A 25157-nucleotide genomic window follows, 5' to 3' on the forward strand; every position below is an offset into this window, starting at 1 on the left:
CCTTGGCAGTGGGCTTGGACTGGGTGATCTCCAAAGGTCCCAAAAATTCTGGAATTCCGGGATCCCGCCGCGCGCGCTCCCGCCGCGCCGCGCGCACGTGCGGCCCCGCGCCCCGCCGGGAAGGTGTGGCGGGAACCGCCGTGATTGACAGGCGCGCGGACCAATCAGCGGCCGCTCCCGCCAGCCTCCTCAGGCGTTTGAATAGGAGGCGAGGCGGCCAATCGGGGCGGGGCTGGTGGGCGGGGCTTGCCTGACCCCTGCGGCCGCCGCTCAAGGTAACTTTAAAGCAGGAAGCGGCCGGCGAGGCTGCGCCGCGGCGCCGACCAATGGGAGCGCGGGGCCGCGGGGCGCGCAGCCAATGGGAGAGCGCGGCCGCGGGGCGCGCAGCCAATGGGCGCGGGCGCGGGGCGGGCCGGGCGCGCGCAGCGGGGCGCGCGGGGCCGCCGCCGTTAAAGGGGCCGCGGGCACGGCTCGGCCCGGGGGGGCCCTCGCGGCTCCCGGGGTCACTCAAAGACAAAGCCATGGCGGGGAACCCCCGGCCGCGGGCACGGCCGGCGGTGAGTCCGGGGCGCTGCTGCTGCGGTGGCGGCGGGGGAGGGCGGCCCGGGCGCCGGGGACAGGCCGCGGCGGCGGGGGATGCTCGTGTGTCCCGGTGCGGAGTGGGAGGGAGGTAGCGCGCCGGGAGGTGCTCGCCTTGGGGTTTGGGGTTGAACCCCCGGTGCTACCCGGGGCTCCCCGCCGAGCCACCCCCAGCGCCGGTAACGGCGTGAGGGCAGTGATGGGGTGGACAAAGCAGCGGCGCCCCCCACCCCGGGGTGCCCCGAGCACGGCGGGAGCTCCCCCGGTGCCCTCGGCCTGGCCGCGATGCGCCCCGCGGGGCCGGGAGGGGAGACAGCGGAGCCGCGACACCCCCAAACTCCCGGCGTGTGCTGGCAGCCCTTTGTTGTCGGTTTTCTCGGGAACTCAGCGCCGAAGGTCACGGGAGCCGCGGGGGGAGCGGGGGCAGCAGGGGTTGGCGGCCCGGCGGGGGCTGAGGGCTCCGCGGGGCCCCCCGAGCCCCGGCCGGCCGCGCTCCGCCGCCGCAGCCCAACTTGGAGCGGGGCCTGCACGAGTGACCTTGAAATCCCAGCGCTCCGAGCCGCCACTCTGAAGGACAAAGTTTGTTTGCGGCACTTTGGACCGAAAAAAAAAAAAAAAAAAAAAAAAAAGGAGAGAGAGAAAGAGAGAAGAGAAAAAAAGGGGGGGGAAAAATGGAGCTGCTCGCGGTGGCCGAGGGCATCAAGGACACGGGGAATAGTTGGGAGATTAGAATGAAAGTTGGGTTTCGGCGAGCACATCGCGGAGATTCCTGCTCCTCCGAGATGCTTTTCCCCGTCCTTTCTCTGTCAGGGTGAAAAAACATCATTTTTCCCCCCCTTTTCTGATCGCTGATTGTTGACCTTAAAAGCGCTGTGTTGGAAAATTAAGGATAATTAGATTGTACGAGTTCTTCTTGTAAGGGTTGTGGAACACGGGTCCAGGCCCTTGAACCTGAGCTTTGCCTCCTGTCAGGATTTCCTTGGGTTTGAGCTTCGTTCCCGGTGTTATTTGGGGTGTTTTAATTAAAAATGAAGCCTCCCGTCGCTTTGTCTTGGGGTTCTTCAACTTCTTGGCGTTGTCACAGTTTTGGTGTGAGGAGGGAGCAGGAGGAGAAACATCCCCAAAAGGCACCTCTTAATAATTAAGGAATGTTAGAAGAACTTCTGGAGCAGGCTGTGGGCCAGCATTGGGAGATTTGCTGTGAGGATGAAGGCCATTGTCAGCATCGTGGAGCAAAAAATGAGATATTTAAATATAATTTCCCTTGAAATTAGGGTATATCCAGCTTTTTAGTGTTGGCAGGACACGAGGGCAATCTGCAGCTCCTATAAATGAGAAGAAAAATCCTGCAGAGATCTTGGTTACACCCAATATTTGGCAAATTTTTATTGCTTCAGCTTGCAGGAGGTTGGGGAAGAGTAGGTGCTGCTTGATCTTTCTAGGTCAAGAGCAGCAGGAAGAGCCTGGGAAATCTGGAAATGGATTTATTAACAAATTATTCCAGTTCCTGAGGGGGTTTTTTTTCCCCTTCTCCCAGAATTGGAGGGGTAGGAAGGTCCCATTTTAAGGAGTGAAGTTTGGGTGTCCCCTCTGCTCCAGAGATCTCCAGGGATTTTTTTTGTTGTTGTTTTCTAGAAGTTTTATTCCCTAGAAGCTTGATTTTTTTGGTTTTGTTTTATTCTCTAGGAGTTTGATTTTTTAGCTTTATTCTTTATATAAATGTCAATTTTTTAGCTTTATTCTCAATATTAATTTCAATTTTTTAGCTTTATTCTCTATGTAAGTTCAATTTTTTAGCTTTATTCTCTGTATAAATGTCATTTTTTTAGCTTTATTCTCTATATAAGTTTGGTTTTCTAGTTTTTTAGCTTTATTCTCTATATAAATTTCATTTTTTAGCTTTATTCTCTATATAAATTTCATTTTTTAGCTTTATTCTCTATATAAATTTTTTTTTAGCTTTATTATCTATAAATTTCATTTTTTAGCTTTATTCTCTATATAAGTTTGATTTTTTAGCTTTACTCTCTATATAAATTCCTTTTTTTAGCTTTATTCTCTATATAAGTTTGATTTTTTAGTTTTATTCTCTATATAAATTTCTTTTTTTACCTTTATTCTGTATATAAATTTCATTTTTTAGCTTTATTCTCTGTATAAATTATTTTTTTACCTTTATTCTCTGTATAAATTTCATTTTTTAGCTTTATTCTCTGTATAAGTTTGGTTGGTTTTGCTTTATTCTCTATATAAATTTCTTTTTTTCGCTTTATTCTCTGTATAAATTTCATTTTTTTAGTTTTGCTCTCTAGGAGTTTGATTTTTTTTTTTTAGCTTCATTCTCTAAGAGTTTGATTTCCTACTTTTATTGTCCAGAAGATGGATTTTCTACCTTTGATTTTCCAGGAGTTTGCTTTTCCAGGAGGTTTTTTCCTGTGAATTTTATTTTTTTACTTCCTCCTAAGATTTTAACCTGGAACTTCAGGCTTTATTTTTATTTCACTGACTTCTCCACCCTTGTTTTTTCCACCAAATAAAGCAGTGAAGGTGTTGGGGACAATTTTGAGGAGGGGACATTGCTCAGTGAGCGTGGGAGGGCTTTGGGTGCCTACACGAGGTCACCTTTCCAGCCACTGAATTTGGGTTTTATTTCATTTAATCAGGTTAATATCTTGTGTTTATATAATGGGGGTGACATCTGTATTTTAATTACGTTGCCTCATGAGGTGGTTTCTTCATTTCAGGGCTTCTTGTGTTGTAAATGAATTAAATCGGGTGATTTTTTTTGGAACCTGAAGTCATGAATTATTTAGAATTTTAAAGCTCTTTAATTAGTGAAACTCTTTCATTATGATCAAGAATAATTTCCCTGCTATTTCAGAGGGTTAAAAACCACAACAAAAGGCACTGACAGCAAGAACAAACTTCAGGATGTCTCCAAAGCATCCTAGGAGTTCAAAAAGGAGATTTTTTGGGGAGTTGTTCCCAAAACCCAAAGGTTTTCCAAATGCTGACGTTTCCCTGAGGGCATTTTCTTGTGGTTTCTATTTATTTGGTCACTTCCTGCTCAAATCAGAGCAGGACTTTTCCCTTTCCACGCCATGAAGGTGACCCAGAAGTGGGGAAATTTGCATCTTTATAACACCAAAGCATTTTTATTTCAATAAAAAACAAAAGAAAAGAGGAAAAAAAAAAGAAAAAAAAAAATGTTTAGCACTTCAGGTTGGGCTTGATTTAAGCAGGAGGGAAAAACTTGAGGTGGTCTCTATGAAAATAATTAATTTTAACTTTGGGGAGGTGCCATTTGATGATTTAATTTATCAAATTGAGTGAAGACAGTAATAGGAATATTAAATATTATCTAGAATAATAGAAATAAATAGATATTTCTCTATCAATAGGTCCAGAAATAAGTGAATTTATATAAATATATAGAGCCCTGCAGCCCCTTAAAATCATTTATTTGACCCAAAATTTCCCTGGGATAAAGAGTTGGAAGTTGGGATCCAGATCCCTCTCGCCCAGTTTGGGGCTGGTTCAGTCAGAGGATGGAAGCAGAGGGAATGTGGTGGAGGATTTACGGAGTTTGAAGGGGGAATCATCCTAAATATTCCTAGGAAAAGTGGCTGGGAGGCACCTGGAGTGGTCAGGTGGTTATTTTTCCAAGATTAACACACCTTAAACTCTGATTTGCAGCCTCTTCCTTTACCTAAACCCCCGAGATCCTCTCTGGGTCACCCAGTGCAGCATTTAATTCTTGCAATCACCTTTCAACTTCTTAAAAATTTGGTTTGAAAATGTTTAAAAACTTGCTTGAAAATGTTTAAAAAGAGAAGGTTTTCTGGTTTTCTCAGCCTCCCCCTGAGTTTGTGTCCATCCCCTTTTCCCAGCTCTGCGTTGGATTTTATAACCTCATTTTATAGAATCTTCTTTGGATAAATAAATCAGTGTTAAACTTGAAAAAGCTGTAATAATTCTAATTGGTTTCATTTATTTATTTGTTTATTTTTCATTTCTTGCCCGTCCATAATGCTGGAAGCTTTGATGTTTCAATAATTACAGTGGTGCTCTGGGTTCAGCGCTTAATTCGGTTTCATTTGTGAAGTTCTCCTGCTTCCTTTTTATTCTGACAACTTTGGAAGCCGGAGAAGGATTTGGGATAAGGGATGAGGGGACAGGGTAAGGGGGGGAATGGATTCCCACTGGCAGAGGGCAGGGATAGATGGGATTTGGGGAAGGAATTCTTGAAGAATTGTGAGGGTGGGGAGGGGCTGGGATGGAATTCCCAGGGAAGCTCCCAGGGAAGCTGTGGCTGCCCCCCAGTTCCCTGGAAGTGTCCAAGGCCAGGCTGGAGCAGTGGGATAGGGAAAATGTCCTTGCCCATGGCAGGGCTGGAACAGGATGGGATTTAAGTTCCCTTTCTCACCCAAACCATTCCATGATTTGTGGATTGGGTTTATCCAAAGCCGATCCCAAACCCCCACTGTATAAATCTGTTCCCCCAGCGCTTTTCCAGGGAATATTTTCCAGGCAGAGCCTTTCCTGGGACACACCAGACTGGGATGAATCCTTGTGGATGTTGGTGCTCCTTGGGGATGGGTTTGGCAAGCCCCATTCCCAGGATTTTCCCGTAGAATCCTTCAAAACATCAGGAGCCAAAGCCTCGTGTGTTGTAATCCCAGCTCCCTGCATGCCACAACCCGAGGCTTCCCTTTCACTCCAGCAGGGCCAAATCCTGGGATTCTTTTCCAGCTGCTGCAGTGGAATCTGCAAAAATCAGAATTTTTTAGAGCTCCGTGGTAAGATTTGTTCAGCAAAAAAAAGAAATCTGTGGTGCCAGAGTGGCTCTATCTAAATCCTTTTAAATTTAATAATTTTACCTATTCGAGCCCGGATATTGAGGTGGAAGGAGAAACCATTGATCTCCAACACAATTAAATCTTTTCCCACTGCTGCTGCTGCCTCCCAAAGCCACTAAAAACCCTCAAAATTAAAAAATTAAAGCTAAAAACCTCTCAATTTCTGGCACTTTGTGTCTCCAGCAGCCTCCAGGTTGTTTGGAAGTGTCGTGGAAATGAATGAGCTGTTATTCCATGAATAATATTGAATTAAATATTCACTTTTGGGGCTGTTTTTTTATTCTTTGGGGGTTTTTTGGGTGTTTTGCTGTTGGCTTTTATTTTTTGCCAGGTAAAATTTCATCTTTAAAACACAGAAAAGGAGGAAAGAAGCAAAGAAATTCCCCCTTTTTTTTTTTTCCTAATAATTAACTTGGGAGTTTTGTGGGATAGTGGCTGTTGTAAAACCACTTTGGAAGAGTTTTATGGGAATTTTTTTGGAGGATTGGGAGCTTCTTAAACCCTGTCTATGTGGAGTTGTTAAATCTCTATTTGTCACGTGGTAGGATCTGGATGAGGTTGGGGGGGTGGATTTTTTTCCAGAAATATTTGTGGTTTATCCTTATTTGTAGCCATCATTTAAGGATGTCGAGGCAAAACTTTTGGGGTTTGTGCCTCATTTCTTTGAAGTTTTCATTGTGTTTCAGGTTGAACCATTTTTTAGGATCCTTGCATGGAATGTGCTGCTTCTTCTGTGGAAAAAAAAAAAAATGGGATTTTCCCCATAATCGTGGGGATGTGGCTGTTTTGTGTGGAATTTCTGATCCTACCAGGATCTGTGGGATGCTGCTGAGTTCCTCCTTCTTCCCTGAGGCTCATTCCTTCCCTCTGGCATTCCCTGTTGGCATATCCCTTGGAATATTTGGGTAAATTCCATTTGGAGCTGCCCTCCAGCCTCTTTGGTTGATTTCTAACTCAAGGGGAATTTGGGAATGGTTTAAAAGCCGGCAAAAATTGTGGATGGGGACGTTATTCCCATTCCTACCTCGCTTGGATGCCTGGGAATGCAGCTCTAACATGGATCTGGTGGGCTGCTCCTGCTGTTTTTCCAGGCAAAAAGTCTGGATACTGCTCAGGCTGGAATTGCAGGCTTGGAGATTTTGGGTTTATTTGCCATTTTCCCGTAGGTTGTGTTTTCCAGGAGCTGAAGTGGCCGATTTTCCAAGGGGTTTGGCTGCTTCCCCCTTCCCAGGGTGCCCAGAAAAGAGCAGGAAGCAGCATTTGTTCAAAAATAACCCCCCCAAAACCCCCCATCCAGAGGCACCAGAGGTTCTTCACGTTGCCTTTGCTCTCCCATGAAGTGAAGCTCTTCCAGGTTTTGTCAGCTGCCGCAGGATTTGGGAATTTTAATGTTTGTCAGAGGCGTTGCGCTCTGGTGAGCAGAAAAACTGCTGGGATATTCCTGGGAATCTGCTCTGGATTCACCTCAGGCAGCGAGGCCTCAGCTTTTCCTGGCTTTTCTTTTTCCCCTCAGTCTGGAAAGACAAAATGTTTTCCTGCCTGGAAATATCTCAGGCTGTGTGGATGGGTTGCAGGTGAATCCCAGCTTTCCCTGGTGTTACAGGATCCCAGGATGGTTTGGATCAAAGGGGATTCCACCCCCAGGGACACTTTCCACTATCCCAAGTTGCTCCAAGCTCCATCCAAGCTGGCCTTGGACACTTCGAGGAATCCAGGGGCAGCTCTCTGGGAAAGCTCTTCCCTCATTCCTTGCTGTGTGGGGTTGATTTTTTGGGAAGGGGTGTCTCCCTCAGAGCTGTGTCCGTGAGCCTCCTCATTGGGATTCTCCTGCAGGAGCATCTCCCAGCCTGGATTTGGGATGGCTCAGCTCATCCCAGCACACCTGGAATATCCTGAGCTGGAAGGATCCACAAGGATCATCCAGTCCAGCCCCACCCTGGGCATCCCTGGCAGCTCTGTCCAAACATTCCTGGAGCTCTGGCAGCCTTGGGAATGTTCCCATTCCCTGGGGAGCCTGGGCAGTGCCCCAGCACCCTCTGGAGGAAGAACCTTTCCCTAAATCCAACCTGAATCCCCCCTGGCTCAGCTCCAGCCTTTCCCTGTTTTCCAGCAGAATTTGAGGTTGGAGGAGCCACTTTGCTCTTGGGAGCCTTCGTTGGGTGAGCTCAGGGATCCTGAGGAAGGAAATTGGGATGGATGGAGCAGAGTGAAGCTGGAAAATTCCCCCATAAAACTTCCCAGATGAAAAACCCACCCAGGTTTAGGCACAGGTACGAAATCCAAGGATTCCTCTGGCCCTGCTGAGCTCATCTCATCCCAAGTGAGTTTTTTGCTGGCTCTAATCCTGGGATGAGTTTTAAAGGAGGAGAAGGAATTCCCCTAATTGCCCAGGAATGGGTCCTTAGCGAGGTTTCTCTCTCAGAGCCAGCTCTGGAGCTTTGTGTCACAGTTTGGGGTTTTTCCCTTTCCTCCCAATCCTCTTCAGCACCTCCAAACCATTCCCATATCCATATTTTAATTGGGAGAAATCCCTGTAGCGTTCTGAGCACTTTGAACCTTGGATTTTGGGGTTTATAGTGATTTTATTCTGTAGGTTTTCCAGCCTGCTGCTGCCTCTGTTTTTACTTTTACTCAATTTATCATAAAATGATTCTAAACAGCCACGGAAAGCAGGAGTTGTCCCATTCTGAAATCCCATGTTCTGAAATCTTTTGTTTAACTTAAAAATAGGAATTTTTTTTTTTTTTTAATATTATAGATGACCAGAGTAAACCATTTCTGAAATCCTGAAATCTGCATATTTAATTATATCCGGAGGCAGAATTTAATGCAAGAAATTCAGTGCTGGTGAAATTCTCTTCCTCTTTCTTCCATTCCCTTTTTTCCTTTCATTTTTAACCTGTTGTTTTCCTGGGATTCTGGGCAGTGTTATGTTCCAGTGCAGTATTTAAATGGGAGAAATGCAAATCATTTCTATTTTTTAGAAGTGATGTTCCTTGTATCCAAGAGGAATCGCATCTCCTCTCGCACCAAATTCCAGTGTCAGGAATATCGAAATATTCCCAGGCCAAAACAGCTCCCAAGGATTGGGTTTTTTATCCCGAAACTATTTTTTGACAATGCTGATGGAGGTGGGGGAGATCCAAATGCCAATTAAACCCTCATTAGAATAATTTTTATCTGTGATTTTCTTATAAATACTTGAAATATCTCAGTTTGTGGGCAGGTTCTATTCTCATGCAAATAATTGTGGAAGAGTCAGCAAGAAATGTGTCAGTCACTGAATTCCAGAGGTTCCTTCACCTGGAGTTCTTCCTGTCTTGCTCTGAGACTGAAAATACAATTCCCTGACCTTTTTTTCCTTGTCATATTCCCTCTGGCACTTCCCACGCCCAGGTTGCTGGAATTAAAATACAACTGTTCCCTGTCTTCCTTGGAAAAGTGTGGAATTAAAACAGAACCATTCCCTGTCTTCTTGGGAAGTGTGGAATTAAAACAGAACCATTCCCTGTCTTCCTTGGGAAGTGTGGAATTAAAACAGAACCATTCCAAGTGTTCCTTGGGAAGTGTGGAATTAAAATAGAACCATTCCAAGTATTCCTTGGGAAGTGTGGAATTAAAACAGAACCATTCCCTGTCTTCCTTGGGAAGCCTGGAATTAAAATAGAACCGTTCCAAGTATTCCTTGGGAAGTGTGGAATTAAAACAGAACCATTCCAAGTGTTCCTTGGGAAATGTGGAATTAAAACAGAACCATTCCAAGTATTCCTTGGGAAGCGTGGAATTAAAACAGAACCATTCCAAGTATTCCCTTGGGAAGTGTGGAATTAAAACAGAACCATTCCCTGTCTTCCTTGGGAAATGTGGAATTAAAACAGAACCATTCCAAGTATTCATTGGGAAGCGTGGAATTAAAACAGAACCATTCCCTGTCTTCCTTGGGAAGTGTGGAATTAAAATAGAACCATTCCAAGTATTCCTTGGGAAGCATGGAATTAAAACAGAACCATTCCCTGTCTTCTTGGGAAGTGTGGAATTAAAACAGAACCATTCCCTGTCTTCCTTGGGAAGTGTGGAATTAAAATAGGACCATTCCAAGTATTCCTTGGGAAGCGTGGAATTAAAACAGAACCATTCCCTGTCTTCCTTGGGAAGTGTGGAATTAAAATAGAACCATTCCAAGTATTCCTTGGGAAGTGTGGGCTGCAGGATTGTCTGGCATGATCCCTTAGTGCCATTTTAGGGATCCTCCTTGCTTTGGAATAGTGGATTTTGGAATTCCTGGCTGCAGTAGGTTTGGGAATTCCTGGCTGATTCCTGTGCCTGTTTCCAGAGGGGAATCTGCTCATGCATCACCGCGTAAAGGAAAAAAGACACACAAATATCCTGGAGATCCTTCCCTGTGGAAAATCCATCCTGTGGTGGGAGAGACAGAGATTTGTTTTCCATCCATGGGATCTGTGTCATTCCTGGATATTTTGGAGCTGCTCCGGGTGTTTGATGTTCTGGTGGCCACCCCAGAATTCCCAAGCTGCTCCCAGCACCTGGAAAGCACCAAGTTCCATCCTTTTGGGCTGTGTCTTCTTCCCAGTCCTTCCAGGGTTGGGAATTCTGCTGGAGCCACACGCTCCTGTCACAGAGGAAGCCAGAAAGGCTGGTCCTGGTATTCCCAGGGATTCCCAAGCTGTGTGTCCAGCTTGGTGTTAATATTAACTGGAATTAGAATTCCTTGTCCCAAAGGTACAGCTCGATCCAGGGATTTATTGAGGGGGAAAATTGGTGTCAGCTGGGAGCTGAACCGGACCTGGAAAATGTCACTGGGCCACCAAGGGTGAGGTCAGTGAGTGCTGAGTGTCCCAACCTCCTCATCCCTCCTCACCTGGATATAGGGAGAGGCTGATCCCAGTTATTTTCCCTTTGTTTTCACCTTATTCCTTCTCCGGACGCTAAAGCTGTTTGCAGAGATCCCAATCTCCCTGGATGCACGGACACCCTCTGGAATAGATGAGCAGATTTGTAACACCCAAGGCTAAATCATGGCCGTGGGGCTTTGGAAAACGGCTTCAATCAAAAGATTGGGAATTTAAATCTTCCTGCTTTTGGTATCCTGCATTGTACAGACTGCTAATTCCTCCTGTTGATGCTACCCGAGGAAAAGAGGAATTTGAAAACTGCTGGAAAGCCACAAAAAGTGACACTTTAGTGTCAAACAGGCACAGAAGGAAATGTTTATTGTACTTTTTCTATGGAAAAATAAATTTAATTTTAAAAAACCAACGCCAGAGACTGCGAGACCTGGGCTGGCATTTCTTCTGAGGGATTAGTCCTTTCCTGGATTCCTGGGACATGGAATCACAGAATCACAGAATGGTTTAGGTGGGAGGGACATTAAGGATCATCCCATTCCTTCCCCTATCCCACGGTGCTCCAACCTGGCCTTGGACACTTCCAGGGATGAGTCAGCCACAGCTTCTCCGGGAAATCCATCCCAGCCCCTCACAGGAAGGAATTTCTTCCCAATCTTTAATCTAAACCAATCAACTTGAAGCCATTCCCTGTTTTCCTGCCTTTAATCCCGCTCTCCCTCCTCGCTCATTCCTGTTTTTTTCCTCTCCCAGCTCCCAGGATGTCCACGGACGGCGGCTTTGGCACGGCCGGGAACAGCGATGCCCAGCAGAGCCTCCAGTCCTTCTGGCCACGGGTCATGGAGGAGATCCGCAACCTCACCGTGGTGAGTGTCCCCAGGGATTGGTGTATTCCCAGAAAACCATTCCTGTCATTCCCAAAAAACCATTCCCAAAAATTCCCGTCAAAATCAAGCTCGGCTTGAATGTGTTCCTGCTCCAGGATCCGGGAAATTGGGTGTTGATATGGGATAAGGTGGTTTAGGAAGTGATCAATAATCCCCCAGCCATGGGGGATCTCCCAAAAACTGGAGATACGAATGGAATTGTAGCAGAGTCATAAAATCATGGAATGGTTTAGCTTGGAAAAGATCTTGAGGATCATCTCTGTTGCACCTTCCACTCTCCCAGCTTGCTCCAAGCCCTGTCCAGCCAGGCCTGGAACATTCCAGGGCTGGGGAGTTCACCTCTCTGGGATGGAACAGTCAAACCTGCAGCTCCTTCTGGGCTAAAACAACACCCCAAAGGTGATTTAAAGGTTCTTTTAACGGGCTCTAGGTGGCTGCATCCTAGGGAATTTCAGGGAAATTCCTCTTGGGGAAAAGAGATGGGATTCTAAACCAGCTACAGGTGTGAGAGGAGATGCCAGAGCCTGCTTTAGGTGCCAGAAGATTGAGGGATTTGAGGATAAACCTCCCATTGTGCTGCTGTTCATATTCTGAGTTATAAACGTGTGAGGGAACCCTTGTCCACACCGAGTTTTTACTGACAAAATACGGCTTAGTCTCTTCCCTCCTCCCTAAATTCCCTGTTAATTCCAATTTTGTGAATGAACTTCTGAGTTTAGGCTCCTGCCCTAGTCCAGAACCACCTCCTTGGACAACCCTGAAGTGCTGAACTCACTCAAATGCCAAGTGTGTCGTTATCAGGTACTTTATTAAATTAAAGACGTTTGATTAAAAAAAATCCCATCTAGGCTGAGAATAACAACTGGACTAAGCAGCTTCTATTTCCTTCCATCCCCACAAGAGGTGTGGGAACAAGGGCACGTAATAAAAATGACTTTTGAAGAGAGATTGATGGATTCCTGTGATCCAACGGGCCCAAAATCACTCTCCTGGTGCTTTTAATGCAGCTGAAAACAAAAGAACTCCAGTCCAAGCCAGGCTCTTCAAAGTAAAAACCCCCCAATCCACCAGGCCCAAGATAAGCTGCTTTTTGCAGCCTGTGTGCAGATAGTTGATTAAAGAAACAGATGTAGAAATTTGTATGCATAACCAGAATTAATTACTTTCCTCTTTCAGCACGGCGAATTCTTGTGTTCGGGAGCTGGAGTTTCATCTCCACATGAAAGGGGTTTATTATGCAGCTTATCAAGTATGGGCAGCTTAATTTTTAACTGTCAGTGGGATCTATTTATTGCTTTGCAAGCTCAGGAGTCATTGGAAATGGAGCTGAGGGCAGGGAAGGAAGAGGGATAACAGGAAAACATCCCAGCGCTGTGCAGTCAAATCCTGGAATTTATTCTCTTTATTCTTGAAATTGCTCCCGTGGATGTGGGTGTAAAAGTGGCAGAGCAGGGAGTGAAAACTGTGTTGGTCCCCTGATTTTTGAGGCTATTTCTGCCTGGTTTTGTGCTTTTTTTGGTGGCTAAAATTCAGGGGAAAAAAAACCAACAAGAACAAATTGTGTTTAAAGAAGGGAAGGATGCAGCGCAATCCCGGAGAAATAAGAACCAGGCCTAGGCTGAGCTCAGCATTTCAGCTCCACAAGAGGCCTGTGGAGACAGCGAGGCCTAATTTGGAGAAAAGAAAAGATGAGGAATTGGTGTCTGAAGCTTTTCCTGCTGGGTGGGGGCCAGTGCTGCTCCTGCCTCCCTTCCCCACCGTGCTGCTCCTTCTGATTTATGGGACGCGGCCTGGCTGCCTTAAAGGAATAAAGGAGGTGGAATTTTCCTGATTTTTTTTTTCTCTAAATCTAAAGATTTTAATATTATTTTACCTGTTTGCGTCTCCTCAGACTTCATAAAAGTTGATATTAAAACTTAAGTGGTGCAAATTAAAAATTTTCCCCTCAGCTTTCTGTGATACTCGAAGTTCACGAGGCCCTTTAAAAAGGAAAGAGCTGAGGGGAAAAAATAGCAAAAAACCAAGAATAACAACAAAAAAAACCCCTTTAGGTTATTTTTCCGTGTCCTGGCAACCCCTTCAGTTGTTTATGTGGTGGTCCCTGAACATGGTGTGTGTTTAAGGACATGGCCCAGCCCTTTTATTGCCCAAAATCCTTCAAAATTCCACATTCTCCATCAGGATAGGACAGCCCCACAACAAATTAATTCTGATTTGCAGCAGGAGCAACACACTCAGGTTTCTCTGCAGAATGAGGCACAAAAATGCCTTTTAATTATATATATATATATATATATATATATATATATATAAAACAATGTATATAAATATATATAAATATATATAAATATATATAAATGTGCTGGATGTTAATTAAATAAAATGCCCCTGCTGAAATGCTGGCTGGGCCACGCACATTTTTCTTCGCAGGAAAGAAACACAGCACAGAAATTTCGAATAAAAACCAGCATTTTCAGCGTTTTCCCCCTCTTTTGTTTCCCTAATACATCCTGCAGTGCTTTTTTTTCCCCCTGGAGAAATGACTTCCCCATTATTTTCCTATGACATTTTTTGTTAAGAAGGGAAGATTTTTTATTTTTTTGTTAGAAGTCTTTTGCGAGTAGGAATTCTGCATTCCTGATGCAGTGGGATGTAGCCTCAGCCTTTCTCCCTTTTTTAAGAAAGATTCCTGGCAGAAATACACTGGATTGATTTATTTATTTTAATTCCACTTTTTCTCTTCAGGGAAGGGAGAAGCCTCTTGGTGGTTTCCTGAGCCCAGGAATTCTCTCCAGGGAATGCGTGGGTGCAAATTTGGGCTCAGTGATGTCTCAGGGCAGGATGATCCAGGCTCCTAAATCACCATTCCTGACTGGAAAACGGGGAAAAATCCACCTAAAAACATAAAACTGGTCTTTTGAACCAGGTTCTTGCAAGGTTTTTAACACCGAAATTGGGATTTGGCAACAGAGAAGTCCAAATAAAGGCAGGATTTCATCCAGCTCTTGTTTGCCTTCATGTTCTCCTGTGATTTTTTTGTAAATTCCAATGGTTTCTGAGGCCCAGGAAGCATAATTGAATTAGTTGTTTCAAATATAAATAGATGGATAAATGTGTGACAGCAGAAACATTCTGTCCTTCAGGAAAACTTCAGCTCGGAAGTGAAATAATGAATGTAAGTGTCTGACAGAAGAATTACATCAGTAAAAAATACAAAAAGGAGAATTCCCAGCCCTCAGGAAGAGCTGCCACACCTGAAAGAGAATAAATTTGATTTTAGCCAGCTCAATTCTAGAAAACACAGACCTGTTTTAAGTTTTTTACCTTTATTTTCAGTTAAATACCAGTAAAAAGTCTCTCAAATCTCTCTGCAGAAAGACTTCAGAGTTCAGGAGCTGCCCTTGGCTCGGATTAAGAAGATCATGAAGCTGGATGAAGATGTGAAGGTATTCAGGATTTAATATATTATTTCTTATTTATTTAATGTATGTTAAAATATAAATATATTTTATAGTTATTATTTATTTCATACTTATTTTTTATCATTCAGGATTTTTACCTGGAATATTTATGATCCTTTTCCTGGATATTTTACCTATAATTCCTTGAAATTCAGTGTTCTTCTTGTTATTATTATTATTTTTAAAGCGTTTTTTAACAAAATTCCCTGGCCTTGTGTAATTAAACCGAGCTGGGAAAGCAGAAACATTTGGGATTTTGATGAAGGTTTTTGCAATTTTGTTTTCTTGTGATAAATCCCACTTTAAGGGTATAATAAATACAAAAATAATTCTGGCTATTTCCTGTTTTCCCTAGGGCTTAACTGTCTTTTCTCAAGTTCCCTCTTTGTTTTTCTCTACTCTCACGAAGATTTAGAGTGATTTTTGTGCCCCTTAATGCACTTTTTTATGGACAACTAAGCAATAATTCAGGTGGATAACATGGGTTTGATCCCAGTAGATTGACATCACTTAAATTTGTGCCACTTATTTTAGTTTCTTTTCGAAAAATAAACAATAATTTAGGAGGATGACCTGGATTTGATCCCAGTATTTGGGATTTTGATGACAAGGACACACAAATTGATGAAAATCCCTGAGAAGGAAGAGGGAATCACCTGCAGTTTTTGACTCTGTGCTGTTCCAGTCATCCCTGGTTTTTTATTTGGAAAACTGTCACTTAATTCCTGAGGGAAAAGAGAACTGTTTGTCCTTTTTTATTTTTTTTTTTCCTCAATGTGACTCCATCCTTCTGTGAGGACAACCCTTAATTTAAATGAAATCCTGAAAATTCTCTATTCAGAATCCCTGGAAAAGGATCATCCCAGGCCTCTGAGGGCCCAACTCAGTGTCTGAACCAAATAAATGCCAAATTTGTGATGATAAAGGGGAAAATGAGATTTTAAGGCAGAGTGGAGAACCAGGAAAAGTCTCTGGCCTGTCTGCAATATTCCTATTAAAAGGTTAATTAATAAGCATTAATGCCAAGGCAGCTGATAATGAGACTGCTTCATTTGAGTAAAACTGGAGCCAGATTTTTTTTTTTAAGGAAAAATAATTTGGTGAGGCCAATCTTTACTCCAAAACTCCTTTGCCATTTCACATTTATTACAAATTATTGGAAGTGTTTTAACTGTGAAGGAAGGGCTGGGTTTAAAATGAGCCCTCAGAGTGCCCCAGTCAATTCCCAAATCTTTTCTGGACGCTCCAAGGCACTGCCAGGAGAAGCTGCTGGTGAATATTCACCAGTGCCATGGTTTCAAATGGACAGAGGGCAGAAATCAGGAGGAAATTTGGGATAATTGAAGAAATTGGGATATTGGGAAGGAATTCCTCCCTGTGAAGGTGGTGAGGCCCTGGCACGGGTGGCCCAGAGAAGCTGTGGCTGCCTCATCCCTGGATGTGTCCAAGGTATTGGAATAAGCTGAGCTTTGAGGTCAGCTCAAAGTGGTTTCCCAAACCATTCCATGATCCAATTCCATGATTTTATGCCCTTAATCCAGGAGGAAGCAGCCTTTCAAGCCAAATTTTAGATGCTCAAAACTCTTCTCCCATGAGCTCAGCTCAGTCAGACCTGAGAAAAATCCTGAGGTGAAAATTCCTCCAAATTCACATTTAACCGCACAACTTCTACTGACCTGATGAAATTCCTCTTTGCACTGTTAGAATTGAGTGGTAAAAGTCAAAATCACCTCATTTTTTGGCAGATGATCAGCGCAGAAGCTCCTGTGCTGTTCGCCAAGGCCGCCCAGATCTTCATCACCGAGCTGACCCTGCGAGCCTGGATCCACACGGAGGACAACAAACGCAGGACCCTGCAGGTAAAGCAGCTCCTTCCCACCTCCAGCTGCTCCCAAATCCCTTCCCAACTCCTTGTTTCCATAACAAAAGGCTTGTTTTGTACACAGGAACCTGGTTTGTGCTGCAAACCTGGGTACAAAGCACATGAGTACAAAGCTGAAAGGCTTTTTCTCTTAATTTAATTAAAATCAACCTGCCCAAACGCAAATCTCCATCTCTCAGCTCATCGTGACCTGCTGGAACAACTCAGTGCAGCTGCAGCTGTTGAATTTCTGGCTGATTTTGTTGTCATTAGTTCTGATGTGAACTTGTAGAGGTTTGGTTTGTGGTGATGAAAGGGTGGAGGTGAAAACAAAAATACAACCGAATACAGATTGTTGGCTCTTGCAGCTTGAGAGGCCCTCGATGAGAGTCATTTTTTAATGGTTGAAGAGTAAAGTGTAACTTTTTTGGGTCTTTTTATGGAGACAAAGAGAAGGCTTCCACTTCTAGTCTTAAAAATTGAGCAGAATTACTGGAAAATACAACAACCATTAATTCAGGCCCTCGGGTCAGGGGAAAAATTGAGATATGGGGGCCCACATCAGCTCTCCTGTCCCTGGGCAGGAGCTGCTGATTTAGGGGTGGGCACCCACCACTGATATCCATTAAACTAGGCTAGAGCTGCTCCTTAACCCTGGAAGAGTCTGAATTTGATAAAAACCTTTTTTCTTGCACATTTGGGAAGTTTTGCTCAGCACAGAACTGAATTTCCACCACCTGGGACCTGGAGGAGACATTCCCCTCTTTTTCTCTCAGTTTTAAACACCTTTAACTTTATTTATCCAGTGACAAAAAACACTCCTGAAGCTGAGGAATGCTTTTCCCTTTGTTGTTCCAGAGGAATGACATCGCCATGGCAATCACCAAGTTTGACCAGTTTGATTTCCTGATCGATATTGTCCCCAGGGATGAGCTGAAGCCTCCAAAAAGGCAGGTGAGACACAAAATTATGGAATTCTTGTCCTTTCCTTGGCATAGTTTCAGCCTCTGATGAAAACAGAGGTGATAAAACAACACAGAATCAGTTTAAGCATGAGGTTTTTGCCTCTCTCTTTTATTTACTGTGGTTTTCAGGTTCTTAAATGCTTAAATTTCAGGTTTTTAAATGCTTCAATAAAGAGTAAGAATCATAAATGAAAATAAAAATCATAAATAAAAATAAAAATCATAAATAAAACCCATAAGTACAAATGAAAACCACGGAGTTTTCATGGAAATAGAGCTTGACTGGAGATCCACACAAGTCTGACCAACAAACCAAACTCACTCCTGAACACTTCTGATCCCAAATGGTGCCAATGGGAAAATTTTAATTTAAAAAAAAAAGTGTTTATCTACATTTTCTGACTTGTGGGTTGAAAAATCCCCCTCCTGCATCCTTTGGGGCAGTCAGTGCCTCTGTAAACATCCTTGACTGGAAGCTGGAAGGTGCTGGAAGGAGCTTTCAGTCGGATGTTTACAGCAGCAGGCTGCTGCTCTCAGCTGAGCACGCTGCAGGGATTCCTTATCCCTTTTCCTTAAAATTCCCCTGGTAGAGAAAAACTCTGGGCTCCCCTCAAGGCCCTGTTTGGATAATTCTGCTCCTTGCTCCTGCAATCAAAAAAAAAAAAAAAAAGAAAAAAAGAAAAAAATGCTAAAACAACTCATTTCTGCTACTTCTGGAGGTTTGCAGTGTGGAAAAATCCAAGTTGGCCTTTAAAACTGGTGGATTTGGGAGCCTTTGGAACGTCTTGACTTGGAAGTTTGTCTCTGACATGGATTTTTTTTTTCCCTATTCCACTCTAAATCCTGGATAGCACAGAAAATTCTGTCTGTTCTGAGTGTACAGAGCAGCATTCCCATTTGGAGCTGGATTTTGGAGGCTGCTGCTTTATTTTATACCTGGAAGTGTCCTCGTGGTGCTCCTGGAGTGACAACCAAAGGGAGGGAATAGGGAATCCACACCTCTTCCTTTGGGATGGTCCCTGAGCTGGGTTTAACCTCCCACCCTGATTTCCAGGTGTAGAAAATACAGAAAACACTTTTCCATGTCCCAGATATCCAGGAGAGTCCATCCTGCTGCTGCTGGGGTTAAAAACCAGCATCCCAGGTGTGCTGGGAACTCGACATAAAATATAAATATCGACATAAATCCTCATGATTTATCCAAAATTCATTAGTTTGGTATTAATTACAAGACAAAACAGCCTCCACAGCTTCTCTTCTTAATGAGGGAAAGCAACCTGGAGTTTCTTTTTCAGCTGGAATCATTGAAATTTCCATTCTGGCATTGGAAATCCACTTTTTTTTTTTTTCCCCTGAGGTGCCTCATTCCTGTACTTTTCTATTTTTAGCAGTGCACCGTGTTTGGGAGGGAGAGCATTCCCGCTGTCTTCTCCTTGCTTGATTCACATCGGGACATTCTGATTACAGAACATCCAAGTTCTGGAATCCAAGGAATTCCTGGAGCACTTTGAGGGTGTGTTCCAGCATCTGGGATAAGGTGTCCTGCTGATCCACCCCAGCCAGGAAATCCTGGGCAGTTTTGGGTGGAAATGAGGCTGGGGAGATGTTCCTCACCCGTCTGTGACCACTGCTGGAACACCAGGAATGCTTTTTCCAGCAGGAAAAGTTGAATGGAGAAATAGCTGCCCCCTAGGAATGTAGGTTAAGGATTTACAGGGAAAATCCTGTGGGAAAGTGGCTGCCTGTGCCTGGATTTTTTTTTTTTTGGCTGGATTTACGATCTGTGTTTCATCTCTACCACGTTTGACAAGGCAGTGCTGGTTCTTGGAACAGCTGGGAATGAAATCCCAGTGTTGTGTTGCTCTGGGAACTCCAGCTGTGGAGCTTGGAAATAAAAGGTGGCAAATGCTGGGACAGGAGGGAGTTGAAGCAGATTTGGATTTAAAGCCGTTCCTGCCTGTGGCAAACGGGGTTGAACCTGGAAGAGATGCTCAGAGAAGGGCTCGTTCGCCATAATTATTTCAGGATTTAGCTGGAATTGGGGATTGGAGCACTCCAGAAATAACCTACCTAAGGATTGGGCTTAGAGCAGCCCCAGCTCTTCACTGCCTGTGGGTTGCTAGTTGCCTGGAAATGTGCCCTGGTGAAAATATATTTTAATTTATTATTAGTCCTTTCCTCAGAGGAATTAATGAGGGGAATGGGAATAACCAGGGAGCTGCAGGAGTAGGAGGTGGTGTGTTTGGTGGTGGTTGTGATGATGTTTGCCCTGAGTGCCAGGCTCAAAGTTGGTCTTTTTTACAGCCAGCTGGGATCAGTTTAATCTTTGGGCTGTGATTTTCTGCTGGGAAACCTCCCAGCAGTAATTCCTCAGTTGTTCTCCTTCCCAAAAACCAGCTTCTAAGCAAACAAGCTCCTCACTCCAGCCCGATGCCCACCCAGACATCACCCACTGCTCCTGTTTAATGTGAATTTTCCTTTTCCTGCCCAGCTGGATCAACTGAAGGGGGAATCCATGAGCAAGCCTCAAAAAAGCAGGGATTCCAGCAGGCTGTTGGAAGTGGGAATGTCCCATGTTGTAGCACGTGTAAACATCCTACACTCTCAGCTGTGAACTCGAGGTGGCTGGGAGAGGATTGTTTACGCCTTCTGCCATGGAGTGAACGTCTGGGAGCTGCATCTGCCCTCAGCTGCCTCATCCAACTGCTCTGAGGAGCTCAGAAATTCTCATCCTGGAGTATTCACAGCTCACCACGTCCCATAATCTCCGAAAAATCCTGGAATATCGTTGATCATGAGGGGCTTTTCTCTCCTGAGGTGAAAGAAAGCAGCGTTGCTGCTGACAGGGAGGCAGAGCAGAGCCTCTGGTTCTTCGTGCTGCTGAGAGATCCCTGCTCCCACAGCAGGGAATGGTTGTCAGCCTGGAAAAGCTGGGTTTAAATAAATAACTCCAGGCATGACAGAGAGCATCGAATCCATGGCTTTTATTTGCAGGGCTTTGACATCAGAGCTCGGTGGAGGGTTGGGAACGCAGCTCAGGAGAGGGGTTGGGTGACAGAGGAGGCTCTGTCAGTTTTCCTGGGGCATTTGCAATTCCTCCTGTGATGGAATTCACCGGTGAGGAAGTTCCATGGCTTTCAGCTCTGGTAATTTTATTCATTTCCACCTCCTCGTGGTGATTCCACCTCAGTGGCCACTCCACATTATCCCCACTTTATTGGGAACGCTCCTGATTTCCATAGAGCTGAATAAATGAGGATTTCTCAGCTCACACTGACTTGGTTAAACATTTCTAAGTGAGATATTAAAGCTCCTTTCCCACGGGATGTGTTTGGGGGGAATATTCAGCTGTGGGGCGGGCGGGTGCTGTGTTCCCATCCCAATTCCCGATGGTTTTCCTGCAGGAAGAGGTGCGCCAGGCCGTCACCCCAGCCGAGCCCGTGCAGTATTACTTCACCCTGGCCCAGCAGCCTGCAGCAGTGCAGGTGCAGGGCCAGCAGCAGGGCCAGCAGACCACCACGGCCACCACCACCATCCAGCCGGGCCAGATCATCATCGCCCAGCCCCAGCAGGGCCAGGTGAGCCAGGCCTGAGGGAGCCAGGGGAATCCTGAGGGATGGATTGCTCAGGAAAATCAACGACAGCATGGAAATCATGGGTTGGGATGGGATGAGATGGTTTGGCTTGGGTTGAGAGGGAAGGAACTTCAAGCTCATCTCGTTTTGTGGTCAGGGACCTTCTGCTGTCCCAAGTTGTTCCAGTCCTTGTCCTGCCTTACCTTGGACACTTCTGTGGGGCAACCTCAGCTTTGCAGGGCCAAATGTGGTTCCTGGTCCTGATTCTAGTTCAGATTCCTCAGGAAAGTGCCTCACCCGGGCTCTGAGCTCCCTCTGGGGTGATTTAATCCTCACAATTCCTGGGTGTAGGACAGGTCTGCCCCAGCAATGTGGAAATCATGGGTTGGGATGGGATGAGATGGTTTGGCTTGGGTTGAGAGGGAAGGAACTTCAAGCTCATCTCGTTTTGTGGTCAGGGACCTTCTGCTGTCCCAAGTTGTTCCAGTCCTTGTCCTGCCTTACCTTGGACACTTCTGTGGGGCAACCTCAGCTTTGCAGGGCCAAATGTGGTTCCTGGTCCTGATTCTAGTTCAGATTCCTCAGGAAAGTGCCTCACCCGGGCTCTGAGCTCCCTCTGGGGTGATTTAATCCTCACAATTCCTGGGTGTAGGACAGGTCTGCCCCAGCAATGTGGAAATCATGGGATGGGATGGGATGAGATGGTTTGGCTTGGGTTGAGAGGGAAGGAACTTCAAGCTCATCTCGTTTTGTGGTCAGGGACCTTCTGCTGTCCCAAGTTGTTCCAGTCCTTGTCCTGCCTTACCTTGGACACTTCTGTGGGGCAACCTCAGCTTTGCAGGGCCAAATGTGGTTCCTGGTCCTGATTCTAGTTCAGATTCCTCAGGAAAGTGCCTCACCCGGGCTCTGAGCTCCCTCTGGGGTGATTTAATCCTCACAATTCCTGGGTGTAGGACAGGCAACGAGCAGTGGCTGTGGGACAGGCTCTGTCTGCTCCAACCCCGGTATCTCGTGGCTTTTCCACCCCTGGATCCTCATCCTTGCTTTTTTTTTTTGCAGACCACTCCCGTGACAATGCAGGTGGGAGAGGGGCAGCAGGTCCAGATCGTGCAGGCCCAGCCCCAGGGCCAGACCCAGCAGGCTCAGAGCGGCACAGGGCAAACCATGCAAGTGATGCAGCAAATCATCACCAACACGGGAGAAATCCAGCAAATCCCGGTAAGATTTGGCCAGGAGGAAAGGTGGAAAAGTCCCCCTTGAGCAAACTGTGAGCATGAGGCCGTTTCTGTTTGCTTTTTTAACTGGCAGAGGAAGTTTGGATTGAGTGGTGTGTTTCCTGCACTTAGGAAAACCAACCAGGTGTGACATGAAGGGGGAAATAAATCTTAACCCACTTAGTCCAGACTCATTGCCCACCCCAAACACCTCCCCCTGAGTGAAATAGTTGTGATTAGGAAGCAATAAATAAAATATTTCCTGGCTAAACCTCAGTTCTTCACCACAGCCTGGTTTGAAGGAAAGAGAATTCTTTTGCCTTTACTTGGTTGTGCCTCTGCAATCTGAAGTCGTGACCTGGCAGGCTGAGTGGGAAAGGTGCCATTTGGGAGTTACTAATAAACTTTGATGTTAAAAGAAATATTTCTCCAAAATACTTGGAGCTGGTTGGAGGAATGGCTTTGCAAAACCAGGAGATAAGTCCTCACTTTCACATCAGCCTTCAAAATGGGATTTGGGGTGCCCAGCATAAGCAAAACTTCCTGAAATGTGTCCTAAGTAAACAGAGGGGTGAAAAAAGTCACATTAACTTAAAATCACTACAAAGCTGAGGCTTTTGGTGCCCAGCTGGAAAATCTCACACCTCTTAGAGAAAAAGAAAATTAAAAATCACCCAGTTGTGTGTACCAGAACCCAAAGGTCGCCTGGTGCCAGACATTTCTCTTGGATTTCTGTTCTTGTCCTCACAGCTGTGGCAAAACTGAGCTTTCACACAGGTTTTGCCTTTGCAGCCTTGCTGAGCTTCCCTCTGCTCTTGCTGTGCCAGAGCATCTTGGAAAGAGTTTGGATTGGGGGAGTTGCCAGATTTTTCCAGCTCTTTTCATCTCTTGAGTCTTCAGTCATCTCTTGAGTCTTCAGCTGATTCCTGCTGCCTTGAGGTGTTGATCAAAAAGGAGGAAATTGCCAATTTGGCTGTTTTACTACAAGGAACCCTTTTCCTTCTCTGCATTTTCTTGTCCATTTCTTTTTTCTCTTCCATTTCTTTTTTTTTCCTTCTTTTCCATTTTTTTTTTCTTTTCCATTTCTTTTTTCTCTTCTTTTCCTTGTGAAAATCTCTCCAAGAGACTTGTTCCTCAAAGAATTGTGGAAGGAAATCTCCAGTGGATCGTCAGCAAGAAAAGAACAGCTCAGATTTGTCCTCAGTTGTCTCCAGGGAATGCTGGAACTACAGGAAGGGACTTGGACATCAGTTAGGATAAAAAATTCCTTATAAAGGAGCTGGGCAGGGCCAAAACCTCCTGCAGAAAATCCAGGAGGATCCTTTGGGAAGTGATCCCGTGTTTTCAGACAGACTGGAGAGGTTTTAGGGTCTGGTTTTGACCAAGAATTTGCTTTTTCCTCCGTCTTTCCTGGGGTTGTGGAAGAACAGGAAGCTGTGCTTGCTCCTCAGGAGCTGCCAGGGGCTGGAGTGTGGTGATTTTTTGGGAACACCTGGATCTCTGACAGTTCCAAGACTTCAAACCAGCAATGTAGGAGCAGTGTGGGATGGAATAATCCCGATTCACAGCTCCCCATCCAGCAGAGATCCTGTTTGGCTGCAACCAGGAGGATTCTTCTGTTGAAGAACCACAATTGGTGCTGAAGGAGCTTCCAGCAAATGAAATAAAATAAAACTTGGAGAAAAACTCCCTGTGAGAGCTTTTAGTGCCCAGCTTGGGAAGAATTTGGATTTGGCTCCACAAAATTCCAGTTTCCTTGGTCTGTTCTGCTCTTCCTGCTTTGCTTTCTCTTATTTTTCCTTCATTTCTTTTCTCTCTTGGCACAGTCAGTGCCATCTTCTGACAGTTCTGGGGTCTTTGAGGGCTCAGCAGAGAATCTTGGATCACCCAAATAGAGTTGGAAACTCTCTCCTGAAACTGGAAGTGCCTCTGGAGTGTTGGAAGCATCTTACTCCTGGTTTCTTGTGGTTTTCCACATGTTGCTGGTGCTGTGCACACTCCCTGCTGCTCTTTATTCCAGAAATAAAGTGGAAAAGTGGAGGTTTATTTTTTGACAGGGAAAAACTGGAAGTGAATCCATCGATTAAGCGAGAATCACTTGTTTGGCCACGTGAATTTTATGTTCAATTTAATCTGTGTCTTACCCAAACCTCATTTTGGGCAGGTTCTTTGGAGCTTCCTCTCCTTGCTGGAAGAACTTTTCCCAAATCTCTTCCACCCATTCTTTTAATGAGTCATTAAAACCTAATCCCCCAGCGTGGAAAACGTGACCTCCCTTGCAGATCTCAATGCAGAAACCAGTTTTGGATTGAAATTTTGTTGCTCAAGGGGAATTTATTTGCTCTTGAAATAATTTTGGAGCTTTCAGACACATCTGGGGGAGTTGGTGGCAGTTGTGGAAATGCCAGGACCACGTTCCAGGCACTTCCTTATCAGTCAGCAGTTTTTTAGAGTATTCTCTGTGTTCTTTTGAGAAAAAAAAAAAAACTCAAAAAAACCCATTTTTTGGTATAAAATTAACCTTAAAACTGTGAATCTCAATGTTATAAAGTTAAATAACACAGAAGGAAAAATCCAGCCGTGCTATCTGTGCCCTTTTAATTGCTCTCAAGTGTGTATTAACAGTGTTACCTTCATGTCCCACACTCCCAAGCATCCAACCTGCCACAAAATCAGGGATTTAGGGAATAAATTTGGGGTTGAATCTCACACATGAAGCAGTGACACCAAAAGGTTGAGCCTCTGCCAGGTGGGGGTTGGCAGGTGTTGGCAGAGAGCTGCCTTCAGAGCTTCCAAATCTATCTTTGGGGTTTGCCATCTCTGCTGGCTTTATTTCTGGGGAAAATTCCTGTGTATTCCTTAATTTTTGGCAGGATACAATAGAGGTGTAG

At 44.9% G+C, this 25157-nt stretch overlaps 1 protein-coding gene across 4 annotated transcripts in view; it reads left to right on the top strand.

Moving 5' to 3' along the window:
- Window positions 1–25157, top strand: part of NFYC (nuclear transcription factor Y subunit gamma) — a 32322-nt gene that overhangs the window by 4476 nt on the left and 2689 nt on the right. For 2 of the 4 annotated variants that reach the window (XM_048326990.1, XM_048326991.1), the window contains exons 1-7: window positions 433–557; window positions 11057–11169; window positions 14565–14636; window positions 16397–16510; window positions 17371–17466; window positions 20882–21055; window positions 22112–22270. In XM_048326990.1, coding sequence (XP_048182947.1) covers window positions 11065–11169; window positions 14565–14636; window positions 16397–16510; window positions 17371–17466; window positions 20882–21055; window positions 22112–22270 — 720 coding nt within the window. In that variant the 5' untranslated portion in view covers window positions 433–557; window positions 11057–11064. Of the gene's footprint in view, window positions 1–432; window positions 558–11056; window positions 11170–14564; window positions 14637–16396; window positions 16511–17370; window positions 17467–20881; window positions 21056–22111; window positions 22271–25157 lie in introns of those variants that run through there. The other 2 variants (XM_048326988.1, XM_048326989.1) reach the window with 2 other exon arrangements.

The sequence above is a fragment of the Corvus hawaiiensis genome, chromosome 23 (assembly GCF_020740725.1).
Source record: "Corvus hawaiiensis isolate bCorHaw1 chromosome 23, bCorHaw1.pri.cur, whole genome shotgun sequence".
In the NCBI taxonomy this organism is placed as follows: domain Eukaryota; kingdom Metazoa; phylum Chordata; class Aves; order Passeriformes; family Corvidae; genus Corvus; species Corvus hawaiiensis.